The sequence below is a fragment of the Oncorhynchus mykiss genome, chromosome 3 (genome assembly GCF_013265735.2).
Source record: "Oncorhynchus mykiss isolate Arlee chromosome 3, USDA_OmykA_1.1, whole genome shotgun sequence".
Classification (NCBI taxonomy): Eukaryota; Metazoa; Chordata; class Actinopteri; order Salmoniformes; family Salmonidae; genus Oncorhynchus; species Oncorhynchus mykiss.
This window is the reverse complement of record NC_048567.1, coordinates 78,112,838-78,138,645: the sequence shown is the minus strand read 5'-3', so window position 1 is coordinate 78,138,645 and position 25,808 is coordinate 78,112,838. Positions and strand designations below refer to the sequence as shown.

The window sequence follows — 25,808 nt, the reverse complement described above, 5'->3', positions numbered from 1 at the left end:
TCTATATATCTATCTATCTATCTGTACAAAAAACGTAATCACGTAGGACCAATCAGAGTAAAGTTACTGAGTTTCGACGTCATTCATACATCTCCATATATGTCATTTCGTTGGTGTCCATATCGGATTGTTTATCCGGTGATGTTCCATTGAACCGGGAGCAACTCAACTGGCCACAGCAACTAAAGCTGGGATTGGGAAAATGAACGATCTGTGAAGGTAGTTTTTTTGGGAAAAACGTACCGTTGGATTACTTGTTAAATAATCATTATTCATCATGAAGGTGGGCTTTGCACTCGTTCTCCTCTGGTCTCTCCCAATAACCAATGGTAAGTACAGCAACTAGCTAATTTAGCTGTAGTTAGAGATCCCTTTTTTTTTTTTACATATTTGTAAATCTTTATTTAACTAGGCAAATCGGATAATGACAGCCTACCCCGACCAAAACCCTCCCCTAACCAGGACAACGCTGGGCCAATTGCGCACTGCCCTATGGGACTCCAGATCACCAGCTGGTTGTGATACAACCCGGGATCAAACCAGGGTCTGTAGTGATGCCTCTAAATCAAATCTTAATGGTCACATACACATGATTAGCAGATGTTATTGTGAGTGTAGCAAAATGCTCGTGCTTCTAGTTCCGACAGTGCAGCAATATCTAATATGTAACCTAACAATTACACAACTACTACCTAATACACACACATCTAAGTAAAGGAATGGAATAAGACTATATTTATATGGATGAGAAATGACCGAGCAGCATAGGTAAAATGCAATAGATGGTATAAAGTACAGTATATACATATAAGATGAGTAATGCAAGTTATTGTAAACATTATTAAAGTGACTAGTGATCAATTTATTAAAGTGGCCAATGATTTTAAAGTCTGTATGTAGGCAGCAGCCTGCCTGTGTTAGTGATTGCTGTTTAACAGTCTGATGGCTTTGAGATAGAAGCTGGTTTTCAGGCTCTCTGCGGTGTGGTAATCCTAACCCTAGCACTGAGATGCAGTGCTTTAGACCGCTGCACCACTCGATAGCTACATTAGGACGACATTTGGGATTAGCTATATAGATGTTGGCCCCAATGTTATATCGATACAATTGTTACGTTTTCGCGTCCAATTCACTCTGGAGTGCCAGGGTTCATAAATTCAGAGCGCACACTTGACTGGACTGCAGAGCCCTGACCTCAACCCTATTGAACACCTTAGGGTTGATCGGAGCGTTCCGACATCAACCGCAGTCAAGTACCCAAGCTAGAAGAGCTGATTGTGTTGTGTTCATGTTATCTAGAGGGATGGTGCCTGTGCTGCTGGCAATAATTGTATTGTGGGTTTTTTTTGCCGACGTTTACTGACACTGGTCATATTCAACAGGTGTTGAGTGTTTGTAAACAGTTATTCTGCACTCCGGCGCTCAGACGAGAGCGCTCTGGAGTCGGAATAGATGGCCAAAGTTGAATTCACGAACGCACAGCTCGTCCTTGACTCCCGGTTCCATTACACAGGGTTAGGATTGGATTGCCACTCAGCCATATTTCCACGTTACAGTGCTTGTTAACGGAAAACAGCTACCTGTGCTAATTAGCTAGCCATCAGTGTCTCCGAACACCTGCGTTTAATTCAACAAAGACAGACGCCGAAAATGTGTTTTCACTGAAAAATACTGTCGGCTGCAACTGTGTTAATCTTTAAACCGGTGTACAGTAAGTATATTTTGCGTTTGTTAAATTATTGACGTGATATGACAGTAAATGGATTTGTTGCTAGAACCATACCGGAATTGTGAATCGATTCACGTTTATACGGAGTATTTGGCTGTTTTGTTTTCGAGACAATTTGCGCTTTAAACAAAACCTGTACATTAATTTGGACTAAGGATTAGCCAAATACACCACAGTCTGTCGTTTCCAAATGGGCGCAAATTTAATCTGAATAGGTAGAACGAGCAAGGAGGTGGGCAGAGCCTAACAAGCGAGCTCGAGCCTATTGGCACGTTCAAGCATGTATTTTCAAAATGGGTTTGGCGACTGCCAGGAGGGCGCTATTTGCCCGAATGCATAGTGCCAACTGTAACGTTTCGAGCAAGAATAATGGGTTGGGCAGTTTTTCATGGTTTGGTCAAGGCCCTTTTTAGTTCCAGTGAAGGGAAATCTTAATGATACTTATTTATTTATTTGTTCACCTTTTATTTAACCAGGTAGGCTAGTTGAGAACACGTTCTCATGTACAACTGCGACCTGGCCAAGATAAAGCATAGCAGTGTGAACAGACAGCAACACAGTTACAGTTACACACGGAGTAAACAATAAACAAGTCAATAACACAGTAGAATTTGTATTTATTTTTTAATTAAAAAAAATAGTCGATATACATTGTGTGCAAAAGGCATGAGGAGGTAGGTGAATAATTACAATTTAGCAGATTAACACTGGAGTGATAAATGATCAGATGGTCATGTGCAGGTAGAGATACTGGTGTGCAAAATAGCAGAAAAGTAAATAAATAAAAACAGTATGGGGATGAGGTAGGTAAATTGGGTGGGCTATTTACCGATAGACTATGTACAGTGGCAGCGATCGGTTAGCTGCTCCGATAGCAGATGTTTGAAGTTGGTGAGGGAGATAAGTCTTCAATTACAACGACATTCTAGACAATTCTGTGCTTCAAACTTTGTGACAACAATTTGGGGAAGCCATCTCTTGTTTTGGTATGATAATGCCCCCATGCACAAAGTGCGGTCCATTTAGAAATGATTTGTTGAGATCGGTGTGGAAGAACTTGACTGGCCTGCACAGAGCACTGACCTCAACCCTATTGAACACCTTTGGGATGAATTGGAATGCCGACTACGAGCCAGGCCTAATCGCCCAACAATCAGTCCCCAACCTCACAAATGATCTCCTGGCTGAATGGAAGCAAGTCCCTGCAGCAGTGTTCCAACATCTAGTGGAAATCCTTCCCAGAAGAGTGGAGGCTGTTATAGCAGCAATGTTCCAACATCTAGTGGAAATCCTTCCCAGAAGAGTGGAGGCTGTTATTGCAGCAAACGGGGGACCAACTCCATATTAATGGCCATGATTTTGGAATGAGATGTTTGATGAGCAGGCGTCCTCATACTTTTGGCCATGTGGTGTGTATTTTCAAATGTCTTTCATGAGGGAGGATAATTGAAGAAACAAGTACAATTAGACCTTTCAGTTAGTGTTTTTACTGATATCAATTTTGTTTATGAATTAAGTGATTAAAACAACTCCATTACCAAAATTGTTTATCGAATTTATGAAAAATTCGGTAGCGGAATTTCTGCAATTGGCTACATTTGGAATTTATAGTAGTCACACCATCGTTGGGTTCACAAGTTTGGACAGCACAGTAGAGTACATTACTGTACAGTACACAGTAGATCACACGACTTGAGTACACTGTACTCTACTGAGCTGTACTGTGGTGTACTTAGATGTCTATGCTTCGTTCAGATTTGGTCCGGAACAACCAAATTTCGTCTTGTTTGGATGCAGCGCTCATTTAGAAAAATGCCCAAGTAGGCAAAGGAGGATATTGCATATTTATACCTTTTGTGTACTTTCTTGGGTCTACGCTGTCGTTGACGTATTTTATAAGGAGCACATGCGTGTTGAAGTTGAAAAAAATGTAGGCGGGGCACACAAAGAAATTTAGGAACACAATGCAAAATATTTGCGCTAATATTGCTAGAATACTTAATTGTTCCAGGCGCATTGGTGCTCCTAAATAAAACATATTTTTTTATCCTGGTCACACAGCATAATATTTAATCGCATATGTGAGTAAAGTGTTCCCACTGTAGAGCTCTGCATGTGCTACATCACCATGAAGAGAATAACATTCATAATTCTGCATTTTCTGTATAGTACAGACCAGAGACCCGTAATTAAATTATGTCACTGGGTGTAAATCCACTTTATTTACTGTAGTTCAATAACCAAAACATATATTTTCAATGTGTCATGTCATAGCTAACACCCCTTTCTTTCTGCAGATATCGTTGAATTCGGAGCAAATATTTAAGACTATTTGGAGATGTTAAAAACGAATGGAGATTTTACTGAAATTCTCTCGTCAGACTTTGCATCTGCGCAGTTCTTCCACAACAATTTAGGCAACAGGGGTCTCGATCCAGGATGGGATTTAATGTCTCTATAGTGACCAATAAACTTAATCTTGACATCTAGCCACTTAGTTAGCAAACCAAATGCATAGCTGGAGCCCCTGAGCTGGATATAATTTGACACATCTTCGATTTCTTATAGTTATACTTGGTTTAGCAGGCATCCTGGCTGCGCACCCCCCACGTGCGCACTAAAAACGCCTAAGAACTGTTGCAATTTACCTAGACAGGTGTGGCCTTTTCAAATCTTGTCCAGTCTATTGAATTTACCACAGGTGGACTCCAAGTTGTAGAAACATCTTAAGGATGATCAATGGAAGCAGGATGCACCTGAGCTCAATTTTTGAGTCTCGTAGGCAAAGGGGTCTGAATACTTATGTTTTAGAAATAAAATCGTAAATAAAATGTGGAAAAAATTCAAGGGTTCTGAAAACTCTCCGAATGCACTGTATCTATTGCTATTAGAGGTCGACCGATTAATCGGAATGTTACATTTAAAAAATAAAACCTAGCGTGGTTGCACATGAAGCATCCAGGTCAAACAACATAATGATCATTCCTTGCTTGCGTGACATGTACACAATCAACAAGTGACACGTTTGCTAACTTTGGTTAGCTATGTGACAAAAAACCCAGCTACTGTTATAAGACAAAATTAACCAAGCAAGATGACTAAACTGACCGGAGCGGATCTTTAGACCATTGTCTTTCGTGTGTAATAAGCCTGCTGTTTTTATTTTAACACAGTCATCTGAGTTTTCATTTGAAGCATGTTCCTATACGTGGCTTTTTTTGGATCATTTGCAAAGACATTGGCAACTTTATTGTAGTCAAATTTTGTTCTCGGGTTATCGCAGTCACAGAGCAACCAGATTTTAATTCCAAACTACAACATTTTCAGACAAGATAGAACTGCCAAAGGGGGCGGTGTTGCAATCTACTGCAAAGATAGCCTGCAGAGTTCTGTCCTACTATCCAGGTCTGTACCCAAACAATTTGAACTTCTACTTTTAAAAATCCACCTCTCTAAAAACAAGTCTCTCACCGTTGCCGTCTGACCACCCTCTGCCCCCAGCTGTGCTCTGGACACCATATGTGAACTGATTGCCCCCCATCTATCTTCAGAGCTTGTGCTGCTAGGCAACCTAAACTGGAACATGCTTAACACCCCAGCCATCCTACAATCTAAACTTGATGCCCTCAACCTCACACAAATTATCAATGAACCTACCAGGTACCTCCCCAAAGCCTTAAACACGGGCACCCTCATAGATATCATCCTAACCAACTTGCCCTCTAAATACACCTCTGCTGTTTTCAACCAAGATCTCAGCGATCACTGCCTCATTGCCTGCATCCGTAATGGGTCAGCGGTCAAACGACCTCCACTCATCACTGTCAAACGCTCCCTGAAACACTTCAGCGAGCAGGCCTTTCTAATCGACCTGGCCGGGGTATCCTGGAAGGATATTGATCTCATCCTGTCAGTAGAGGATGCCTGGATATTTTTTTTAAATGCCTTCCTAACCATCTTAAATAAACATGCCCCATTCAAGAAATTTAGAACCAGGAACAGATATAGCCCTTGGTTCTCCCCAGACCTGACTGCCCTTAACCAACACAAAAACATCCTATGGCGTTCTGCATTAGCATCGAACAGCCCCCGTGATATGCAGCTGTTCAGGGAAGCTAGAAACCATTATACACAGGCAGTTAGAAAAGCCAAGGCTAGCTTTTTCAAGCAGAAATTTGCTTCCTGCAACACTAACTCAAAAAAGTTCTGGGACACTGTAAAGTCCATGGAGAATAAGAACACCTCCTCCCAGCTGCCCACTGCACTGAAGATAGGAAACACTGTCACCACTGATAAATCCACCATAATTGAGAATTTCAATAAGCATTTTTCTACGGCTGGCCATGCTTTCCACCTGGCTACTCCTACCCCGGTCAACAGCACTGCACCCCCCACAACAACTCGCCCAAGCCTTCCCCATTTCTCCTTCTCCCAAATCTGCTCAGCTGATGTTCTGAATGAGCTGCAAAATCTGGACCCCTACAAATCAGCCGGGCTAGACAATCTGGACCCTTTCTTTCTAAAATTATCTGCCAAAATTGTTGCCACCCCTATTACTAGCCTGTTCAACCTCTCTTTTGTGTCGTCTGAGATTCCCAAAGATTGGAAAGCAGCTGCGGTCATGCCCCTCTTCAAAGGGGGTGACACTCTTGACCCAAACAGCTACAGACCTATATCTATCCTACCATGCCTTTCTAAGGTCTTCGAAAGCCAAGTCAACAAACAGATTACCGACCATTTTGAATCTCACCATACCTTCTCTGCTATGCAATCTGGTTTCAGAGCTGGTCATGGGTGCACCTCAGCCACGCTCAAGGTCCTAAATGATATCTTAACCGCCATCGATAAGAAACATTACTGTGCAGCCGTATTCATTGATCTGGCCAAGGCTTTCGACTCTGTCAATCACCACATCCTCATCGGCAGACTCGACAGCCTTGGTTTCTCAAATGATTTCCTCGCCTGGTTCACCAACTACTTCTCTGATAGAGTTCAGTGTGTCAAATCGGAGGGTCTGCTGTCCGGACCTCTGGCAGTCTCTATGGGGGTGCCACAGGGTTCAATTCTTGGACCGACTCTCTTCTCTGTATACATCAATGAGGTCGCTCTTGCTGCTGGTGAGTCTCTGATCCACCTCTACGCAGACGACACCATTCTGTATACTTCTGGCCCTTCTTTGGACACTGTGTTAACAACCCTCCAGGCAAGCTTCAATGCCATACAACTCTCCTTCCGTGGCCTCCAATTGCTCTTAAATACAAGTAAAACTAAATGCATGCTCTTCAACCGATCGCTACCTGTACCTACCCGCCTGTCCAACATTACTACTCTGGACGGCTCTGACTTAGAATACGTGGACAACTACAAATACTTAGGTGTCTGGTTAGACTGTAAACTCTCCTTCCAGACCCATATCAAACATCTCCAATCCAAAGTTAAATCTAGAATTGGCTTCCTATTTCACAACAAAGCATCCTTCACTCATGCTGCCAAACATACCCTTGTAAAACTGACCATCCTACCAATCCTCGACTTTGGCGATGTAATTTACAAAATAGCCTCCAATACCCTACTCAACAAATTGGATGCAGTCTATCACAGTGCAATCCGTTTTGTCACCAAAGCCCCATATACTACCCACCATTGCGACCTGTACGCTCTCGTTGGCTGGCCCTCGCTTCATACTCGTCGCCAAACCCACTGGCTCCATGTCATCTACAAGACCCTGCTAGGTAAAGTCCCCCCTTATCTCAGCTCGCTGGTCACCATTGCATCTCCCACCTGTAGCACACGCTCCAGCAGGTATATCTCTCTAGTCACCCCCAAAACCAATTCTTTCTTTGGCCGCCTCTCCATACAGTTCTCTGCTGCCAATGACTGGAACGAACTACAAAAATCTCTGAAACTGGAAACACTTATCTCCCTCACTAGCTTTAAGCACCAACTGTCAGAGCAGCTCACAGATTACTGCACCTGTACATAGCCCACCTATAATTTAGCCCAAACAACTACCTCTTTCCCTACTGTATTTTATTTATTTATTTATTTTGCTCCTTTGCACCCCATTATTTGTATTTCTACTTTGCACATTCTCCAATTGCAAATCTACCATTCCAGTGTTTTACTTGCTATATTGTATTTACTTTGCCACCATGGCCTTTTTGCCTTTACCTCCCTTATCTCACCTCATTTGCTCACATCGTATATAGACTTGTTTATACTGTATTATTGACTGTATGTTTGTTTTACTCCATGTGTAACTCTGTGTCGTTGTATGTGTCGAACTGCTTTGCTTTATCTTGGCCAGGTCGCAATTGTAAATGAGAACTTGTTCTCAACTTGCCTACCTGGTTAAATAAAGGTGAAAAAATAAAAGATAAAACCATGTGATTTAATGTTTAGCGCAAATCTTCTAATGGATGAAGTGCGGGAGGCCAAAAAAAGCATCTCACGATGCGCTTAGCTGTTCTGCAAGGGGTCTGAGGCAGCCGTTAGATCACGAGTGTTTTCAAGTGCAACTTTAAGAACGATGTTTTTTTGTGGAAACTGCTCTGAGATTTAACAATGCTCCAAACGATGAACTGAACCCTTAACACGCTCTTGGGAAATCGGGCCCAGCTCTCAAACTCTGCTCCCAAATGTTTTTGTAAATGTGGGAATGAAAATGTGCTTTTTTTTTTTGCAGAGTTGGACAGCTATGTACAGCATGACTAAGAATATTTGTAGTTAAAGAATTTAGCGAACCTATCCGATGTAAGGTGTTTCTCATTTGTTACGGTGTTCGTATCAGGAGATGTATACACAACTTGAAGCTACATAGTAATTTGACAGAGGTTAATGAACTGTCCATTGTTCAGTATAGCAATTGATAAAACAGGACCATGTTGGGAAAAACAAGTTTATGTGAATATTACACAGGTAAACTAACTGTTACAGAAACCAGGAATACAGACCGGCTGTATGTTATGTATGGTACCTACTGACCAAAGAAGATGTTTTAATCTATTCATTTTTTTTCAATGAATATATTGATAAAATAAAGGTTTAATAAAGAAATGCAGGCAGGGACAACATTGCTACGAGACAAAACAGGTCACTCAATCAAGCCTAATGGTGTTGTAAGTATAAAAGCAATGCTTGCTTTCATAAAATCAAAAAAAGCTTGAAAAGGTAGTGGAATTGGGTAGGATGAATGCAATACATTACCTTCTATGCAGCACAAAACACATTATTGTGGGAGCATCTCTAAGACTATGAATTTGGCTGTTTTCTTTTGTTAAGGTTTGAATCCTAAGCAATAAACCAACGTAGCTACTTTAGTAGATCAACGTTGTGTGCTGGAAATCCTTTGTAGAGCATGGGTGGAGTACGCATTGCGGTGCTCAGGAATTCTCTTTTTTTGGCTTCAGACCCATGCTTACTTTTAACTTAATGTTTTTTTTTTGTTTTTAATACTCTACATCACATTCCCAGAGTGGGTTCTCTCTTTTTGTTTTGTCATTATTGTGTGTAGATTGCGGGAAAATCTCAATTTTAGAATAAGGCTGTGTGAACCAAACGTGGAAAAGTCAAGGGGTCTGAGCACCTTCCGAATGCACTGTATAATGTACATTTCTACGTCTAGGTGGGTCACATCATTAAAAGTACCAGAGCCCACTCTGGAAATTTGACATGTTTGAAAAAGTATATATTGTTAAAAACAAACAGTATCCCCAAAAAAATAAGATAAAAAAAATAATGTAATAATGTTTTTGGATTTATGTTGAATAAATGAATGTGGAAATTATTTCAGAGTCTAGACATACTCCTTATTTGAGAGAACACAACAAGGAGTTAAAATGACGCCAATATGTCTATCATGTACGTGTTTACAGATCATTAGGGTCTTAAATGGCCACTTTAATCATGTTTAAATGATGATGATGATAATAATAATAATAATAATAATAATAATAATAGTTTGCTACAAAGGTAAACAGCATGTTAAACATCCTTCCTCCCAATGCTGTTCCTATGTGAGAATTACAAGAACATTCTGACATACTGAAAATATTTCTCGCTGGCGTGGAATCGGCCAATAGAAACGCTGGCGTGGAATCGGCCAATAGAAACGCTGGCGTGGAATCGGCCAATAGAAACGCTGGCGTGGAATCGGCCAATAGAAACGCTGGCTAGTGAGGTCACTGTCATTGTTGCCAGTCAATTGTTTCTTTCTCGCCACAGGGGTGTGTTTGCTTATTTGTTCTTCGGAGATTTTAAATATGGGATCAATTCCTCTTTTTTTGTATATTTCATATTGTCCACGGGACATGTGAATTGGTGGCTGGCTGTGAAGTAGTGATGAAATGCAAAGCCTAAAGTATGCAAATGTTGAGGCTATTTTAACTTCAAAGTTGCTGCCGAATCAGTTGCTTATATCCAACTCCCATCATGTAACATAAACAACACGGTACCAAACAGTGAAGAACTATTCAGTGACCCGGTCTGCCTGTCTTACTCTCTGTGTTCCAGTGCTTGCAGAGCTGCCTCAACCTCAGAACCTGACTCTGCTCACCCTGAACACACAGTATGTACTGACGTGGGACTGGGACCAGACGACCACAGGCAACTCTGTTAGCTTCACTGTAGAGTACATGGCGTAAGTCACCAGATGCACTCACACCACCCCCGCAGACCCCTCGTACATGTCACATACTGTATTTCACCCCCCCCCCCCCTACATGTCACATACTGTATTTCACCTCCCCCTCCTACATGTCACATACTGTAGTTCACCTCCCCCTCCTACATGTCACATACTGTATTTCACCTCCCCTTCCTACATGTCACATACTGTATTTCACCTCCCCCTCCTACATGTCACATACTGTATTTCACCTCCCCTCCTACATGTCACATACTGTAGTTCACCTCCCCTCCTACATGTCACATACTGTAGTTCACCTCCCCTCCTACATGTCACATACTGTAGTTCACCTCCCCTCCTACATGTCACATACTGTAGTTCACCTCCCCCTCCTACATGTCACATACTGTAGTTCACCTCCCCTCCTACATGTCACATACTGTATTTCACCTCCCCCTCCTACATGTCACATACTGTATTTCACCTCCCCCTCCTACATGTCACATACTGTATTTCACCTCCTACATGTCACTTACTGTATTTCACCTCCTACATGTCACTTACTGTATTTCACCTCCTACTACATGTCACTTACTGTAGTTCACCTCCCCCTCCTACATGTCACTTACTGTATTTCACCTCCCCTCCTACATGTCACTTACTGTATTTCACCTCCCCTCCTACATGTCACATACTGTATTTCACCTCCCCTCCTACATGTCACATACTGTATTTCACCTCCCCTCCTACATGTCATACTGTAGTTCACCTCCCCCTCCTACATGTCACATACTGTACTGTATGTCACCTGCTACATGTCACATGATACCGTATTTCACCTCCTACACCCAAACAGTGACTCGTCTGCTTTATTTTACCACCATGAGAGTCATGATCTGGTATTAGGCCAAGACTGCCTCTCATCACTGACCCTCTCGCTCGCTCCCCAACAGGAAGTACAAGATGAAGATGAAGAAGAACTGGAGCCGTGTGTGTGAAAGGACCACACGCACCCGCTGTGACCTCACAGGTTCTAATCTGCGCTACCTGGGCGTGTACGTGCTCCGAGTCCAAGCCAGCGCAGACGGAGTCAACTCGGACTGGGTCAACAAAGACTTCTGCCCTCATAAAAACGGTGAGAGGAATGGGAGAAGGCAGACAGACTTGGGCACAGATGGGGGAAAAACTAAATGAGAGAAGAAAATCAACACCGTTGCAGACAGTCACATTTAAACACCGCCACACACACACACACACACACACAGCCACACGCGTGTGTTGATTGAGCTTTCAGAAGTTGTAAAGGCACTCAAATCTATTGGTATTAAGAAAGCCGGCTGGCCCGGATGAATTGAATTCCTAAAGTCTGGAAAGCAGCCTACGTCATGCCTTTACGTTAAGGGTGGAGATCTGTCCCAATTGGATAACTATCGTCCCATGTCTAAACTGTCTGCACATCCAAACATTTAGGAAAAAAACAGAGTTGAGTTTTTTTCAGGTTCTCAATTCCAGTTGGGTTTTAGAGCCCAGTATGCTGCCCTACCAAGCAAAAAGGCAGTAACTGCTCATAGTGTGGATCTGAGGAAAATGGCTTTTATTTACCTTGGTTTCACAGTAACTTTATACAGTAACTGTTAACATGACCGCAATTTTCACCACAATACAATACAATAGAGGCAGGATACTTGTCCACATGATTAAGCATGTATTTACTGTAGCAAAAATGACTAACTCATTTTTGACCAAATTAGCAGTTACTGCCAGTTTTGCTTGGTAGGACAGTATAGTACAATTACTGCAATGATGTTGTTGGTGATTTTCTAGATGCTCACTTTCTATCGACTTGTCAAAGGCCTTTGACACTGTTGACCATGCCCTGCTGTTGAATAGACTAAATAAAAGTTTACGTCTCCTGATGTACTGGCCTGTCTCCTGGTAGCGCCTCCATGCTCTGGACACTACGCTGACAGACACAGCAAACCTTCTTGCCACAGCTCGCATTGATGTGCCATCCTGGATGAGCTGCACTACCTGAGCCACTTGTGTGGGTTGTAGACTCCGCCTCATGCTACCACTAGAGTGAAAGCACCGCCAGCATTCAAAAGTGACCAAAACACCAGCCAGGAAGCATAAACCTAAACTGGAACATGCTTAACACCCCAGCCATCCTACAATCTAAACTTGATGCCCTCAACCTCACACAAATTATCAATGAACCTACCAGGTACCTCCCCAAAGCCTTAAACACGGGCACCCTCATAGATATCATCCTAACCAACTTGCCCTCTAAATACACCTCTGCTGTTTTCAACCAAGATCTCAGCGATCACTGCCTCATTGCCTGCATCCGTAATGGGTCAGCGGTCAAACGACCTCCACTCATCACTGTAAAACGCTCCCTGAAACACTTCAGCGAGCAGGCCTTTCTAATCAACCTGGCCGGGGTATCCTGGAAGGATATTGATCTCATCCTGTCAGTAGAGGATGCCTGGATATTTTTTAAAAATGCCTTCCTAACCATCTTAAATAAACATGCCCCATTCAAGAAATTTAGAACCAGGAACAGATATAGCCCTTGGTTCTCCCCAGACCTGACTGCCCTTAACCAACACAAAAACATCCTATGGCGTTCTGCATTAGCATCGAACAGCCCCCGTGATATGCAGCTGTTCAGGGAAGCTAGAAACCATTATACACAGGCAGTTAGAAAAGCCAAGGCTAGCTTTTTCAAGCAGAAATTTGCTTCCTGCAACACTAACTCAAAAAAGTTCTGGGACACTGTAAAGTCCATGGAGAATAAGAACACCTCCTCCCAGCTGCCCACTGCACTGAAGATAGGAAACACTGTCACCACTGATAAATCCACCATAATTGAGAATTTCAATAAGCATTTTTCTACGGCTGGCCATGCTTTCCACCTGGCTACTCCTACCCCGGTCAACAGCACTGCACCCCCCACAACAACTCGCCCAAACCTTCCCCATTTCTCCTTCTCCCAAATCTGCTCAGCTGATGTTCTGAATGAGCTGCAAAATCTGGACCCCTACAAATCAGCCGGGCTAGACAATCTGGACCCTTTCTAAAATTATCTGCCAAAATTGTTGCCACCCCTATTACTAGCCTGTTCAACCTCTCTTTCGTGTCGTCTGAGATTCCCAAAGATTGGAAAGCAGCTGCGGTCATCCCCCTCTTCAAAGGGGGTGACACTCTTGACCCAAACTGCTACAGACCTATATCTATCCTACCATGTCTTTCTAAGGTCTTCGAAAGCCAAGTCAACAAACAGATTACCGACCATTTCGAATCTCACCATACCTTCTCTGCTATGCAATCTGGTTTCAGAGCTGGTCATGGGTGCACCTCAGCCACGCTCAAGGTCCTAAATGATATCTTAACCGCCATCGATAAGAAACATTACTGTGCAGCCGTATTCATTGATCTGGCCAAGGCTTTCGACTCTGTCAATCACCACATCCTCATCGGCAGACTCGACAGCCTTGGTTTCTCAAATGATTGCCTCGCCTGGTTCACCAACTACTTCTCTGATAGAGTTCAGTGTGTCAAATCGGAGGGTCTGCTGTCCGGACCTCTGGCAGTCTCTATGGGGGTGCCACAGGGTTCAATTCTTGGACCGACTCTCTTCTCTGTATACATCAATGAGGTCGCTCTTGCTGCTGGTGAGTCTCTGATCCACCTCTACGCAGACGACACCATTCTGTATACTTCTGGCCCTTCTTTGGACACTGTGTTAACAACCCTCCAGGCAAGCTTCAATGCCATACAACTCTCCTTCCGTGGCCTCCAATTGCTCTTAAATACAAGTAAAACTAAATGCATGCTCTTCAACCGATCGCTACCTGTACCTACCCGCCTGTCCAACATTACTACTCTGGACGGCTCTGACTTAGAATACGTGGACTACAAATACTTAGGTGTCTGGTTAGACTGTAAACTCTCCTTCCAGACCCATATCAAACATCTCCAATCCAAAGTTAAATCTAGAATTGGCTTCCTATTTCGCAACAAAGCATCCTTCACTCATGCTGCCAAACATACCCTTGTAAAACTGACCATCCTACCAATCCTCGACTTTGGCGATGTCATTTACAAAATAGCCTCCAATACCCTACTCAACAAATTGGATGCAGTCTATCACAGTGCAATCCGTTTTGTCACCGAAGCCCCATATACTACCCACCATTGCGACCTGTACGCTCTTGTTGGCTGGCCCTCGCTTCATACTCGTCGCCAAACCCACTGGCACCTGTACATAGCCCACCTATAATTTAGCCCAAACAACTACCTCTTTCCCTACTGTATTTTATTTATTTATTTATTTTGCTCCTTTGCACCCCATTATTTTTATTTCTACTTTGCACATTCTCCAATTGCAAATCTACCATTCCAGTGTTTTACTTGCTATATTGTATTTACTTTGCCACCATGGCCTTTTTGCCTTTACCTCCCTTATCTCACCTCATTTGCTCACATCGTATATAGACTTGTTTATACTGTATTATTGACTGTATGTTTGTTTTACTCCATGTGTAACTCTGTGTCGTTGTATGTGTCGAACTGCTTTGCTTTATCTTGGCCAGGTCGCAATTGTAAATGAGAACTTGTTCTCAACTTGCCTACCTGGTTAAATAAAGGTGAAAAAATAAAAGATAAAACCATGTGATTTAATGTTTAGCGCAAATCTTCTAATGGATGAAGTGCGGGAGGCCAAAAAAAGCATCTCACGATGCGCTTAGCTGTTCTGCAAGGGGTCTGAGTGTTTTCAAGTGCAACTTTAAGAACAATGTTTTTTTGTGGAAACTGCTCTGAGATTTAACAATGCTCCAAACGATGAACTGAACCCTTAACACGCTCTTGGGAAATCGGGCCCAGCTCTCAAACTCTGCTCCCAAATGTTTTTGTAAATGTGGGAATGAAAATGTGCTTTTTTTTTTGCAGAGTTGGACAGCTATGTACAGCATGACTAAGAATATTTGTGGTTAAAAGAATTTAGCGAACCTATCCGATGTAAGGTGTTTCTCATTTGTTACGGTGTTCGTATCAGGAGATGTATACACAACTTGAAGCTACATAGTAATTTGACAGAGGTAATGATCTGTCCATTGTTCAGTATAGCAATTGATAAAACAGGACCATGTTGGGAAAAACAAGTTTATGTGAATATTACACAGGTCAACTAACTGTTACAGAAACCAGGAATACAGACCGGCTGTATGTTATGTATGGTACCTACTGACCAAAGAAGATGTTTTAATCTATTCATTTTTTTTTCAATGAATATATTGATAAAATAAAGGTTTAATAAAGAAATGCAGGCAGGGACAACATTGCTACGAGACAAAACAGGTCACTCAATCAAGCCTAATGGTGTTGTAAGTATAAAAGCAATGCTTGCTTTCATAAAATCAAAAAAAAGCTTGAAAAGGTAGTGGAATTGGGTAGGATGAATGCAATACATTACCTTCTATGCAGCACAAAACACATTATTGTGGGAGCATCTCTAAGACTATGAATTTGGCTGTTTTCTTTTGTTAAGGTTTGAATCCTAAGCAATAAACCAACGTAGCTACTTTAGTAGATCAACGTTGTGTGCTGGAAATCCTTTGTAGAGCATGGGTGGAGTACGCATTGCGGTGCTCAGGAATTCTCTTTTTTTGGCTTCAGACCCATGCTTACTTTTAACTTAATGTTTTTTTTGTTTTTAATACTCTACATCACATTCCCAGAGTGGGTTCTCTCTTTTTGTTTTGTCATTATTGTGTGTAGATTGCGGGAAAATCTCAATTTTAGAATAAGGCTGTGTGAACCAAACGTGGAAAAGTCAAGGGGTCTGAGCACCTTCCAAATGCACTGTATAATGTACATTTCTACGTCTAGGTGGGTCACATCATTAAAAGTACCAGAGCCCACTCTGGAAATTTGACATGTTTGAAAAAGTATATATTGTTAAAAACAAACAGTATCCCCAAAAAAATAAGATAAAAAAAATAATGTAATAATGTTTTTGGATTTATGTTGAATAAATGAATGTGGAAATTATTTCAGAGTCTAGACATACTCCTTATTTGAGAGAACACAACAAGGAGTTAAAATGACGCCAATATGTCTATCATGTACGTGTTTACAGATCATTAGGGTCTTAAATGGCCACTTTAATCATGTTTAAATGATGATGATGATAATAATAATAATAATAATAATAATAATAATAATAATAATAGTTTGCTACAAAGGTAAACAGCATGTTAAACATCCTTCCTCCCAATGCTGTTCCTATGTGAGAATTACAAGAACATTCTGACATACTGAAAATATTTCTCGCTGGCGTGGAATCGGCCAATAGAAACGCTGGCGTGGAATCGGCCAATAGAAACGCTGGCGTGGAATCGGCCAATAGAAACGCTGGCGTGGAATCGGCCAATAGAAACGCTGGCTAGTGAGGTCACTGTCATTGTTGCCAGTCAATTGTTTCTTTCTCGCCACAGGGGTGTGTTTGCTTATTTGTTCTTCGGAGATTTTAAATATGGGATCAATTCCTCTTTTTTTGTATATTTCATATTGTCCACGGGACATGTGAATTGGTGGCTGGCTGTGAAGTAGTGATGAAATGCAAAGCCTAAAGTATGCAAATGTTGAGGCTATTTTAACTTCAAAGTTGCTGCCGAATCAGTTGCTTATATCCAACTCCCATCATGTAACATAAACAACACGGTACCAAACAGTGAAGAACTATTCAGTGACCCGGTCTGCCTGTCTTACTCTCTGTGTTCCAGTGCTTGCAGAGCTGCCTCAACCTCAGAACCTGACTCTGCTCACCCTGAACACACAGTATGTACTGACGTGGGACTGGGACCAGACGACCACAGGCAACTCTGTTAGCTTCACTGTAGAGTACATGGCGTAAGTCACCAGATGCACTCACACCACCCCCGCAGACCCCTCGTACATGTCACATACTGTATTTCACCCCCCCCCCTACATGTCACATACTGTATTTCACCTCCCCCTCCTACATGTCACATACTGTAGTTCACCTCCCCCTCCTACATGTCACATACTGTATTTCACCTCCCCTTCCTACATGTCACATACTGTATTTCACCTCCCCCTCCTACATGTCACATACTGTATTTCACCTCCCCTCCTACATGTCACATACTGTAGTTCACCTCCCCTCCTACATGTCACATACTGTAGTTCACCTCCCCTCCTACATGTCACATACTGTAGTTCACCTCCCCTCCTACATGTCACATACTGTAGTTCACCTCCCCCTCCTACATGTCACATACTGTAGTTCACCTCCCCTCCTACATGTCACATACTGTAGTTCACCTCCCCTCCATGTCGCATACTGTATTTCACCTCCCCTCCTACATGTCACATACTGTAGTTCACCTCCTACATGCACATACTGTATTTCACCTCCCCCTCCTACATGTCACATACTGTATTTCACCTCCCCCTCCTACATGTCACATACTGTATTTCACCTCCTACATGTCACTTACTGTATTTCACCTCCTACATGTCACTTACTGTATTTCACCTCCTACTACATGTCACTTACTGTAGTTCACCTCCCCCTCCTACATGTCACTTACTGTATTTCACCTCCCCTCCTACATGTCACTTACTGTATTTCACCTCCCCTCCTACATGTCACATACTGTATTTCACCTCCCCTCCTACATGTCACATACTGTATTTCACCTCCCCTCCTACATGTCATACTGTAGTTCACCTCCCCCTCCTACATGTCACATACTGTACTGTATGTCACCTGCTACATGTCACATGATACCGTATTTCACCTCCTACACCCAAACAGTGACTCGTCTGCTTTATTTTACCACCATGAGAGTCATGATCTGGTATTAGGCCAAGACTGCCTCTCATCACTGACCCTCTCGCTCGCTCCCCAACAGGAAGTACAAGATGAAGATGAAGAAGAAGAAGAAGGAGGACTGGAGCCGTGTGTGTGAAAGGACCACACGCACCCGCTGTGACCTCACAGGTTCTAATCTGCGCTACCTGGGCGTGTACGTGCTCCGAGTCCAAGCCAGCGCAGACGGAGTCAACTCGGACTGGGTCAACAAAGACTTCTGCCCTCATAAAAACGGTGAGAGGAATGGGAGAAGGCAGACAGACTTGGGCACAGATGGGGGAAAAACTAAATGAGAGAAGAAAATCAACACCGTTGCAGACAGTCACATTTAAACACCGCCACACACACACACACACACACACAGCCACACGCGTGTGTTGATTGAGCTTTCAGAAGTTGTAAAGGCACTCAAATCTATTGGTATTAAGAAAGCCGGCTGGCCCGGATGAATTGAATTCCTAAAGTCTGGAAAGCAGCCTACGTCATGCCTTTACGTTAAGGGTGGAGATCTGTCCCAATTGGATAACTATCGTCCCATGTCTAAACTGTCTGCACATCCAAACATTTAGGAAAAAAACAGAGTTGAGTTTTTTTCAGGTTCTCAATTCCAGTTGGGTTTTAGAGCCCAGTATGCTGCCCTACCAAGCAAAAAGGCAGTAACTGCTCATAGTGTGGATCTGAGGAAAATGGCTTTTATTTACCTTGGTTTCACAGTAACTTTATACAGTAACTGTTAACATGACCGCAATTTTCACCACAATACAATACAATAGAGGCAGGATACTTGTCCACATGATTAAGCATGTATTTACTGTAGCAAAAATGACTAACTCATTTTTGACCAAATTAGCAGTTACTGCCAGTTTTGCTTGGTAGGACAGTATAGTACAATTACTGCAATGATGTTGTTGGTGATTTTCTAGATGCTCACTTTCTATCGACTTGTCAAAGGCCTTTGACACTGTTGACCATGCCCTGCTGTTGAATAGACTAAATAAAAGTTTACGTCTCCTGATGTACTGGCCTGTCTCCTGGTAGCGCCTCCATGCTCTGGACACTACGCTGACAGACACAGCAAACCTTCTTGCCACAGCTCGCATTGATGTGCCATCCTGGATGAGCTGCACTACCTGAGCCACTTGTGTGGGTTGTAGACTCCGCCTCATGCTACCACTAGAGTGAAAGCACCGCCAGCATTCAAAAGTGACCAAAACACCAGCCAGGAAGCATAGGAACTGAGAAGTGGTCTGTGGTCCCCACCTGCAGAACCACTCCTTTATTGAGGGTGTCTTGCTAATTGCCTATAATTTCCACCTGTTATCTATTCCATTTGCACAACAGCATGTGAAATTTATTGTCAATCAGTGTTGCTTCCTAAGTGGACAGTTTGATTTCAGAGAAGTGTGATTGACTTGGAGTTACATTGTGTTGTTTAAGTGTTCCCTTTATTTTTTTGAGCAGTGTATATAACTTGTGACACTTTAGCTGTGTTCGAATACTCATACTAACCGTACTATTTTTGATGTACATGCTTATTTGGCATAGTATGGATTTTTATTTAACCAGGGAAGTCGGTTAAGAACTAATTCTTATTTATAATGTCACCCTACCAAAAGGCCTCCTGCAGGGACGGGGGTCTGGGATAAATATAGGACAAAACACACATCACTACATAAAGAGAGACCTAAGACAACACCATAGCAAGGCATCAACACATGACAACACGGCATGGTGGCAACATAACTTGGTAGCAACACAAAACATGGTACAAACATTATTGGGCAAAGACAACAGCACAAAGGACAAGAAGGTGGAGACAACAATGAATCACACAAAGCAGACACAACTGTCAGTAAGAGTGTCCATGATTGAGTCTTTGAGTGAAGAGATTGAGAACTGTCCAGTGTGAGTGTTTGTTGCTGCAGCTAATGACTGGAAAGAGCTGCAAACTGAAAAGAGGATCGACTCAGGGATGCGTGTGCTTTGGACCTTTTTATCAGAATGTGACTGGCAGAACAAGTGTTGTATGTGGAGGATGACGGCTGCAGTAGATATCTCAGATCGGGGGGAGTGAGGCCTAAGAGGGTTTAATAAATAAGCATCAACCAGTAGGTTTTGTGACGTGTATACAGAGATGGCCAGTTTACAGAGGAGTGTATCCTATAAGGAGCGTTGGTGGCAAATATGATGGCTGAATGGTAAAGAACATCTAGCTGCTCGAGAGCACCCTTACCTGCCGATCTATAAATTCTGTCTCCGTAATCTAGCGCGAGTAGGATTGTCATCTGAATCAGGGTTAGTTTGGCAGCTGGGGTGAAAGAGGAGCGATTACGATAAATCTAGACTTGGTTTCTTCTAACTTTAGCCTGCAGCTTTGATATGTGCAGAGCACAGTTCACCATCTAGCCATACTCCGAAGTACTTGTTTGAAGTGACTACCTCAAGCGTTAAACCTTCAGAGGTTGTAATCACACCGGTGGGAAGAGGGGCATTCTTCTTACCAAACCACATTACCTTTTGTTCTGAACACCTCCAAAACAAGGTTAAGGTCAGAGAAAGCTTGTTGGACACTAAGAAAGCTTTGTTGTAGAGCATTTAACACAAAATCCGGGGAGGGGCTATCTGAGTATAAGACTATCATCTGCATATAAATGGATTAGAGAGCTTCCTTCTGCCTGAGCTATGTTGTTAATGTACATTTTTCAAGAGGGTGGGGTCTAGGATCGAGCCTTGGGCCCTTGGTGACCGACAGTGGCTGAGACAGCAGATGTTCTGACTTTATACACTGCACTATTTGAGAGAGAGTCAGTAAATGAGGCCAAAGACCCCTCAGAGACACCAATCCACCTTAGCTGGCCCAAAAGTATGGAATGGTCTACCGTATCAAAAGCTTTGGCCAAGTCAATAAAAATAGCAGAACAACATTGCTTAGAATCAAGGGCAATGGTGACGTCATTGAGGACCTTTTTAAGGTTGCAGTGACCCATCCATAACCTGAGCGGAAACCAGATTGCATAACCGAGAGAATACTATTGACATCAAGAAAGCCAGTCAGTTGATTATCGACAAGTTTTTCCATCACTTTTGATTAAACAGGGCAAAATAAAAAATTGGCCTATAACATTTAGGATCAGCTTGATCTCCCCCTTTTTAAATAAAGGATTAACTGTGGCTCCCATCAAAGCAATGGGAACCTCCCCAGAAAGGAGATACAGGCTTGGCAATGATAGGTGTAAGAATTATTTTTTTAAAGAAATGGTCTAATCCATCTGACTCACGTTTTTTTGGGGGGTCAAGTTTAAGGAATTCCTTTAGCACCTCGGACTTAGTGACTGCCTGCAGGGAGAGACTTTGTAGCGGGGCAGGGGAAAAAGAGGGAGAAGCATCGGGGATAGTCGCTTTAGAGGGGTGGGAGATGAGGAAATGTTGGACGGGCAGGGAGGCATGGCTGAGTCAAATAGGAACCCTGACTTAATGAAATTGTGTTTTTTTTTTTGTTTTTTTTAAAAGCTCAGCCATGTTCTTGTCAGTAACAACCACATCAACATTAAGGGACATAGGCGGCTGTGAGGAGGCAGGTTTATTCTCCAGGTCTTTAACCGTTTTCCAGAACGTCTTGGTGTTAGACCCACAGAGCTAGAACTGCTCCTTAAAGTAACTAACATTGGCCTTCTGGATAGCCTGAGTGCACTTATTTCTCATTTGCCTGAACGATAGCCAGTCAGCCTGAGGATGTGTGTGCTGAGCCTTTCGCCAAATGCAATTCTTGAGGTGGAGTAACTCTGCAAGATCGCGGTCGAACCAGGGGCTGAACCTTTTTTTTTTGTTGTAATTCTCATTTTCTTTATGGGGGCGTGTTTGTTAACAATACCATTGAAAATATCAAAAAAGAAGGTCCAAGCGCCTTCGACAGAGGCTGTCAAGCTGTTTCTATACCATTTTACAGATATAGTTAGTATGACAATTCCCAGATGTGGTCCTAAATTTGCCGAAGTATACACGCAGAGGACACTATTTCCGTACTTTAGGGCCCATAATGCAATTCCTCAAAAAGGGGGTGTGGCTTCACAACATTTTCAGATTTGATGTATTTGGTGGAAAATATGCAGCCGAGGTGTGACGAGAGAGGATACAAATTCATTTCTTTAACTAATTATGACAAATGTTGAGTAATGTCATAAAGTAATTACTTTTCAAATAAGTTACACATTTTGTTAGCTTCGCTATCCTTACGAATCACATAGCATATTACAGCAGTATGTACCGGTATGTTAGCTAGCTACCTAATGTTAGTTGGCTACTAATACATCGGACTTGCCAGTATATCAACTATATGCTATTTAATTTAGTTAAGTTGTGTTGTCAGTGGACATTGCTATTTCGCTCTGGTGATCGTAAAAAAATATTATAATAATAATAATTTTAAAAGCATGATTAAATTGTTGCCAGCAGCACAGTTGGTTACCAACACTCTAGATAACATGAAACCAGCCTAACCAGCTCTGCTAGGGCGAGTAAAATGGTCAGAGTGAAGTGTTCTCTCATTTGTGTCTGGATGTAGCTAACAAGCTAGCCAACATTAGCCAGTTACAACGGCAGCCAAGCACCCAAGCTGAGGTCAGAACACTTGGATCAACCCTAGCCCTCCACCAGAGCGTCCAGTGTGCGCTCTGAGCGCTTATGAACAGATAATCTATCTGACAACACTCTGAATTTAGGAACGCCCAGAGCGTGCTCTGCCACTCCCAGATTGAATTTAAGAACACGGCCAAAGTTGTATGATGTCCTAGCTAATAATTTGTTATTCTAACAATCTAGCAAGTGGTTGCAAAGCAACAGCATCAACTTCCGGGATAGACGGGTCAAGCACTAGTACGCTCAACTGAAAGAATACCGTTTAGTTTACAGTATAATAAAAAATAACAAATAGTATGTAGTGTATATACAGTATGTTAGTGTGGGTATTCGAACACAGCTTTTGTATTTTTCTGTAATATTTTCTGGACACGCTGCTATTTCCCTGTTTTGCCTTCTTGCCAGGTCGCCCCTCACAAAATAGGCTTTTTACCTCAATGGGTCTTACCTGGTTAAATAAAATGAAAATATAACTCACACACAGCGACACGCCAACACGCACAGCCACCCTCACACACAACTAGCACAGAGACCGTTAATCTGTCCTTCACCAAGAATCATTCCCAGGACTCTGGAGTTGCCTGTATGGCGACTATTGATTATTAGTGAGTTTATTTAGGTCTTCTCTGTTCTTCCCCCTGTCTAGCTTCGTTGGGCCCACCGTCCAGGGTGGAGATGGCTCCTGTGGGGAACCTGCTGAACGTGACCATCTCTGACCCCCTGACCAGCACCCAGCACTCCATGAAGGAACACGTCTTCTACCTGGACTACCGCATCCTGTACTGGAGCCGCTTTGATGACCCTCAGGTACTGGCACAACCTTCTGCCTTGTTTTGTGGCCTCTAAAGACTTGTGGGCCTCCCCTCAGTAACCCTGGGACTGCTATCACCTGGGCCTCCCCTCAGTAACCCTGGGACTGCTATCACCTGGGCCTCCCCTCAGTAACCCTGGGACTGCTATCACCTGGGCCTCCCATCAGTAACCCTGGGACTGCTGTCACCTGGGCATCCCCTCAGTAACCCTGGGACTGCTGTCACCTGGGCCTCCCCTCAGTAACCCTGGGACTGCTGTCACCTGGGCCTCCCCTCAGTAAACCTGGGACTGCTGTCACCTGGGTCTCCCCTCAGTAAACCTGGGACTGCTGTCACCTGGGCCTCCCCTCAGTAAACCTGGGACTGCTGTCACCTGGGCCTCCCCTCAGTAACCCTGGGACTGCTGTCACCTGGGCCTCCCCTCAGTAACCCTGGGACTGCTGTCACCTGGGCCTCCCCTCAGTAACCCTGGGACTGCTGTCACCTGGGCCTCCCCTCAGTAAACCTGGGACTGCTGTCACCTGGGCCTCCCCTCAGTAACCCTGGGACTGCTATAAAATACCAGAAGCTACAACATGGTGTAACAATAAACTTAAAGATAGGAACACAAGTGTGTTCTAATAAGGCTTTCAATGCAGGTAACTGGTTGGTGCTCTGTATTCTAGAAGGTTTTGAAGTGTTCTATGATGGTGCTTTGTATTCTAGAAGGTTTTGAAGTGTTCTATGATGGGGCTCTGTATTCTAGAAGGTTTTGAAGTGTTCTATGATGTGGCTCTGTATTCTAGAAGGGTTTGAAGTGTTCTATATTCAGATGAAATGCAAAGTTGTCGTTCCATGTTCTCTGGAACTCTTCCAGTTGAAACAAGTAGTAGTGCAAGACAGGGCAGCGTATCCCAACCCTGTCTGATTTTATAACGTGTTCTTATTGGATGTTCAGGGTCTGAAGCCTAAAGTGTTGGACTCTAGCAACAACCTGGTGACGCTGCCTGAGTTGGAGGCCTGGACGTGGTACTGTGTCATGATCCAGTCTCGCTACGACTACTACAACAAGACTAGCAGCTACACAGAACCCCAGTGCATGCAGACAGAGGGTAGGAATGAACATTTCACACTAAAGGCTTGGAGATTTGTTTCCAAATTGCTTGACAAATTACCTACCTGTATAATGTGTGTGTAGAGATGCCAGAGAGCGTCTTTTACAGGAGTAATTGCAAAATAAGGCCACTAAAGTGTGACTGTTCTCGTCCTCAGGTGACACCCCGTACGGGCAGATCTTCCTGTACTTCCTGGTCTCCATGATGGTGTGTTTCCTGCTCGTGTTGCTTTCCTCCTACGCCTTCTTCAGGTTCTACAGAGTCCTCAAAAACACCTTTTACCCCTCTATCCAGCTGCCTGCACACATCCAGGAGGTAGGCCTCACAAACGCTTACTCAACAGTAAACAGCATAACAGTAGTATCCAGGTGTACCGTCCATCCTCTTGGTTGGTGGGTGTGTCTGTGTGTTTAAGGGTGGTTGGGAATAAGCAATGACAATTTATCTTTCTCTCTTCCCCTCACCCCAGTACCTCTGTGACTCCTCCCCCGGCTCCGACATGCCCCGCCTCCTCACTGCTGATTCAGAGGCGGAGCTGTGCTGTCATAAGCTGACCATCTGTTCTGAGGTGGTGCTACTGGAGATACACGTCCTTCCTCCCCTCACAGCGCCCCCCTCAGAGCTGGGTCAGGACAGCGACAGGCACATCTGCCAGGACAGCGGAGACTCTGGGATCTGCTCCACAGAGGGAGGCTCCACCCAGCAGGGTCGTAGTTGTGGGGAGCCAATCAGGACAGACCAGGAAGTGGATTCCTGGCAGACACTGGCGCAGGCCAAGATGGAGGAGATGGGGAGAGACGTCATATCATGAAAGTCCAATATTTTTGGAAACTTGTCTGTTGACATGTTTAACATTTTGGGACTATCAAATACCTAAATCTTTTTTTAATGGATTATTTTATTTATGCAACAGGATGGCATGTTATTCATGTGATTCTGGCCTTTTAGTATACCAGTACACTGTCAGCTGCCTGGGTTGGCCTGGGAATCCCATGTTGCTGTGTGG

At 43.3% G+C, this 25,808-nt stretch overlaps 1 protein-coding gene across 1 annotated transcript; it reads left to right on the top strand.

Annotated features, from left to right (window-relative positions):
* The first annotated feature begins 121 nt into the window (after positions 1-121).
* On the top strand, positions 122-25,808 carry LOC110520635 (interferon alpha/beta receptor 1a-like). Its single transcript, XM_036975286.1, has 9 exons — positions 122-329; positions 10,241-10,367; positions 11,309-11,490; positions 17,147-17,273; positions 18,302-18,495; positions 23,543-23,703; positions 24,646-24,799; positions 24,960-25,117; positions 25,272-25,808. The coding sequence occupies exons 1-9, from the start codon at positions 278-280 to the stop codon at positions 25,611-25,613; spliced, it is 1,497 nt and encodes a 498-aa protein (XP_036831181.1). The 5' UTR covers positions 122-277; the 3' UTR covers positions 25,614-25,808.

Coding starts and splice junctions, on each gene's coding strand:
- LOC110520635 (XM_036975286.1), top strand. CDS start 278: ATGAAGGTGGGCTTTGCACTCGTTCTCCTCTGGTCTCTCCCAATAACC. Junction 18,496..23,542: donor CTTCTGCCCTCATAAAAACG/GTGAGAGGAATG, acceptor CCCCCTGTCTAG/CTTCGTTGGGCCCACCGTCC. Junction 24,800..24,959: donor CCAGTGCATGCAGACAGAGG/GTAGGAATGAAC, acceptor TCTCGTCCTCAG/GTGACACCCCGTACGGGCAG.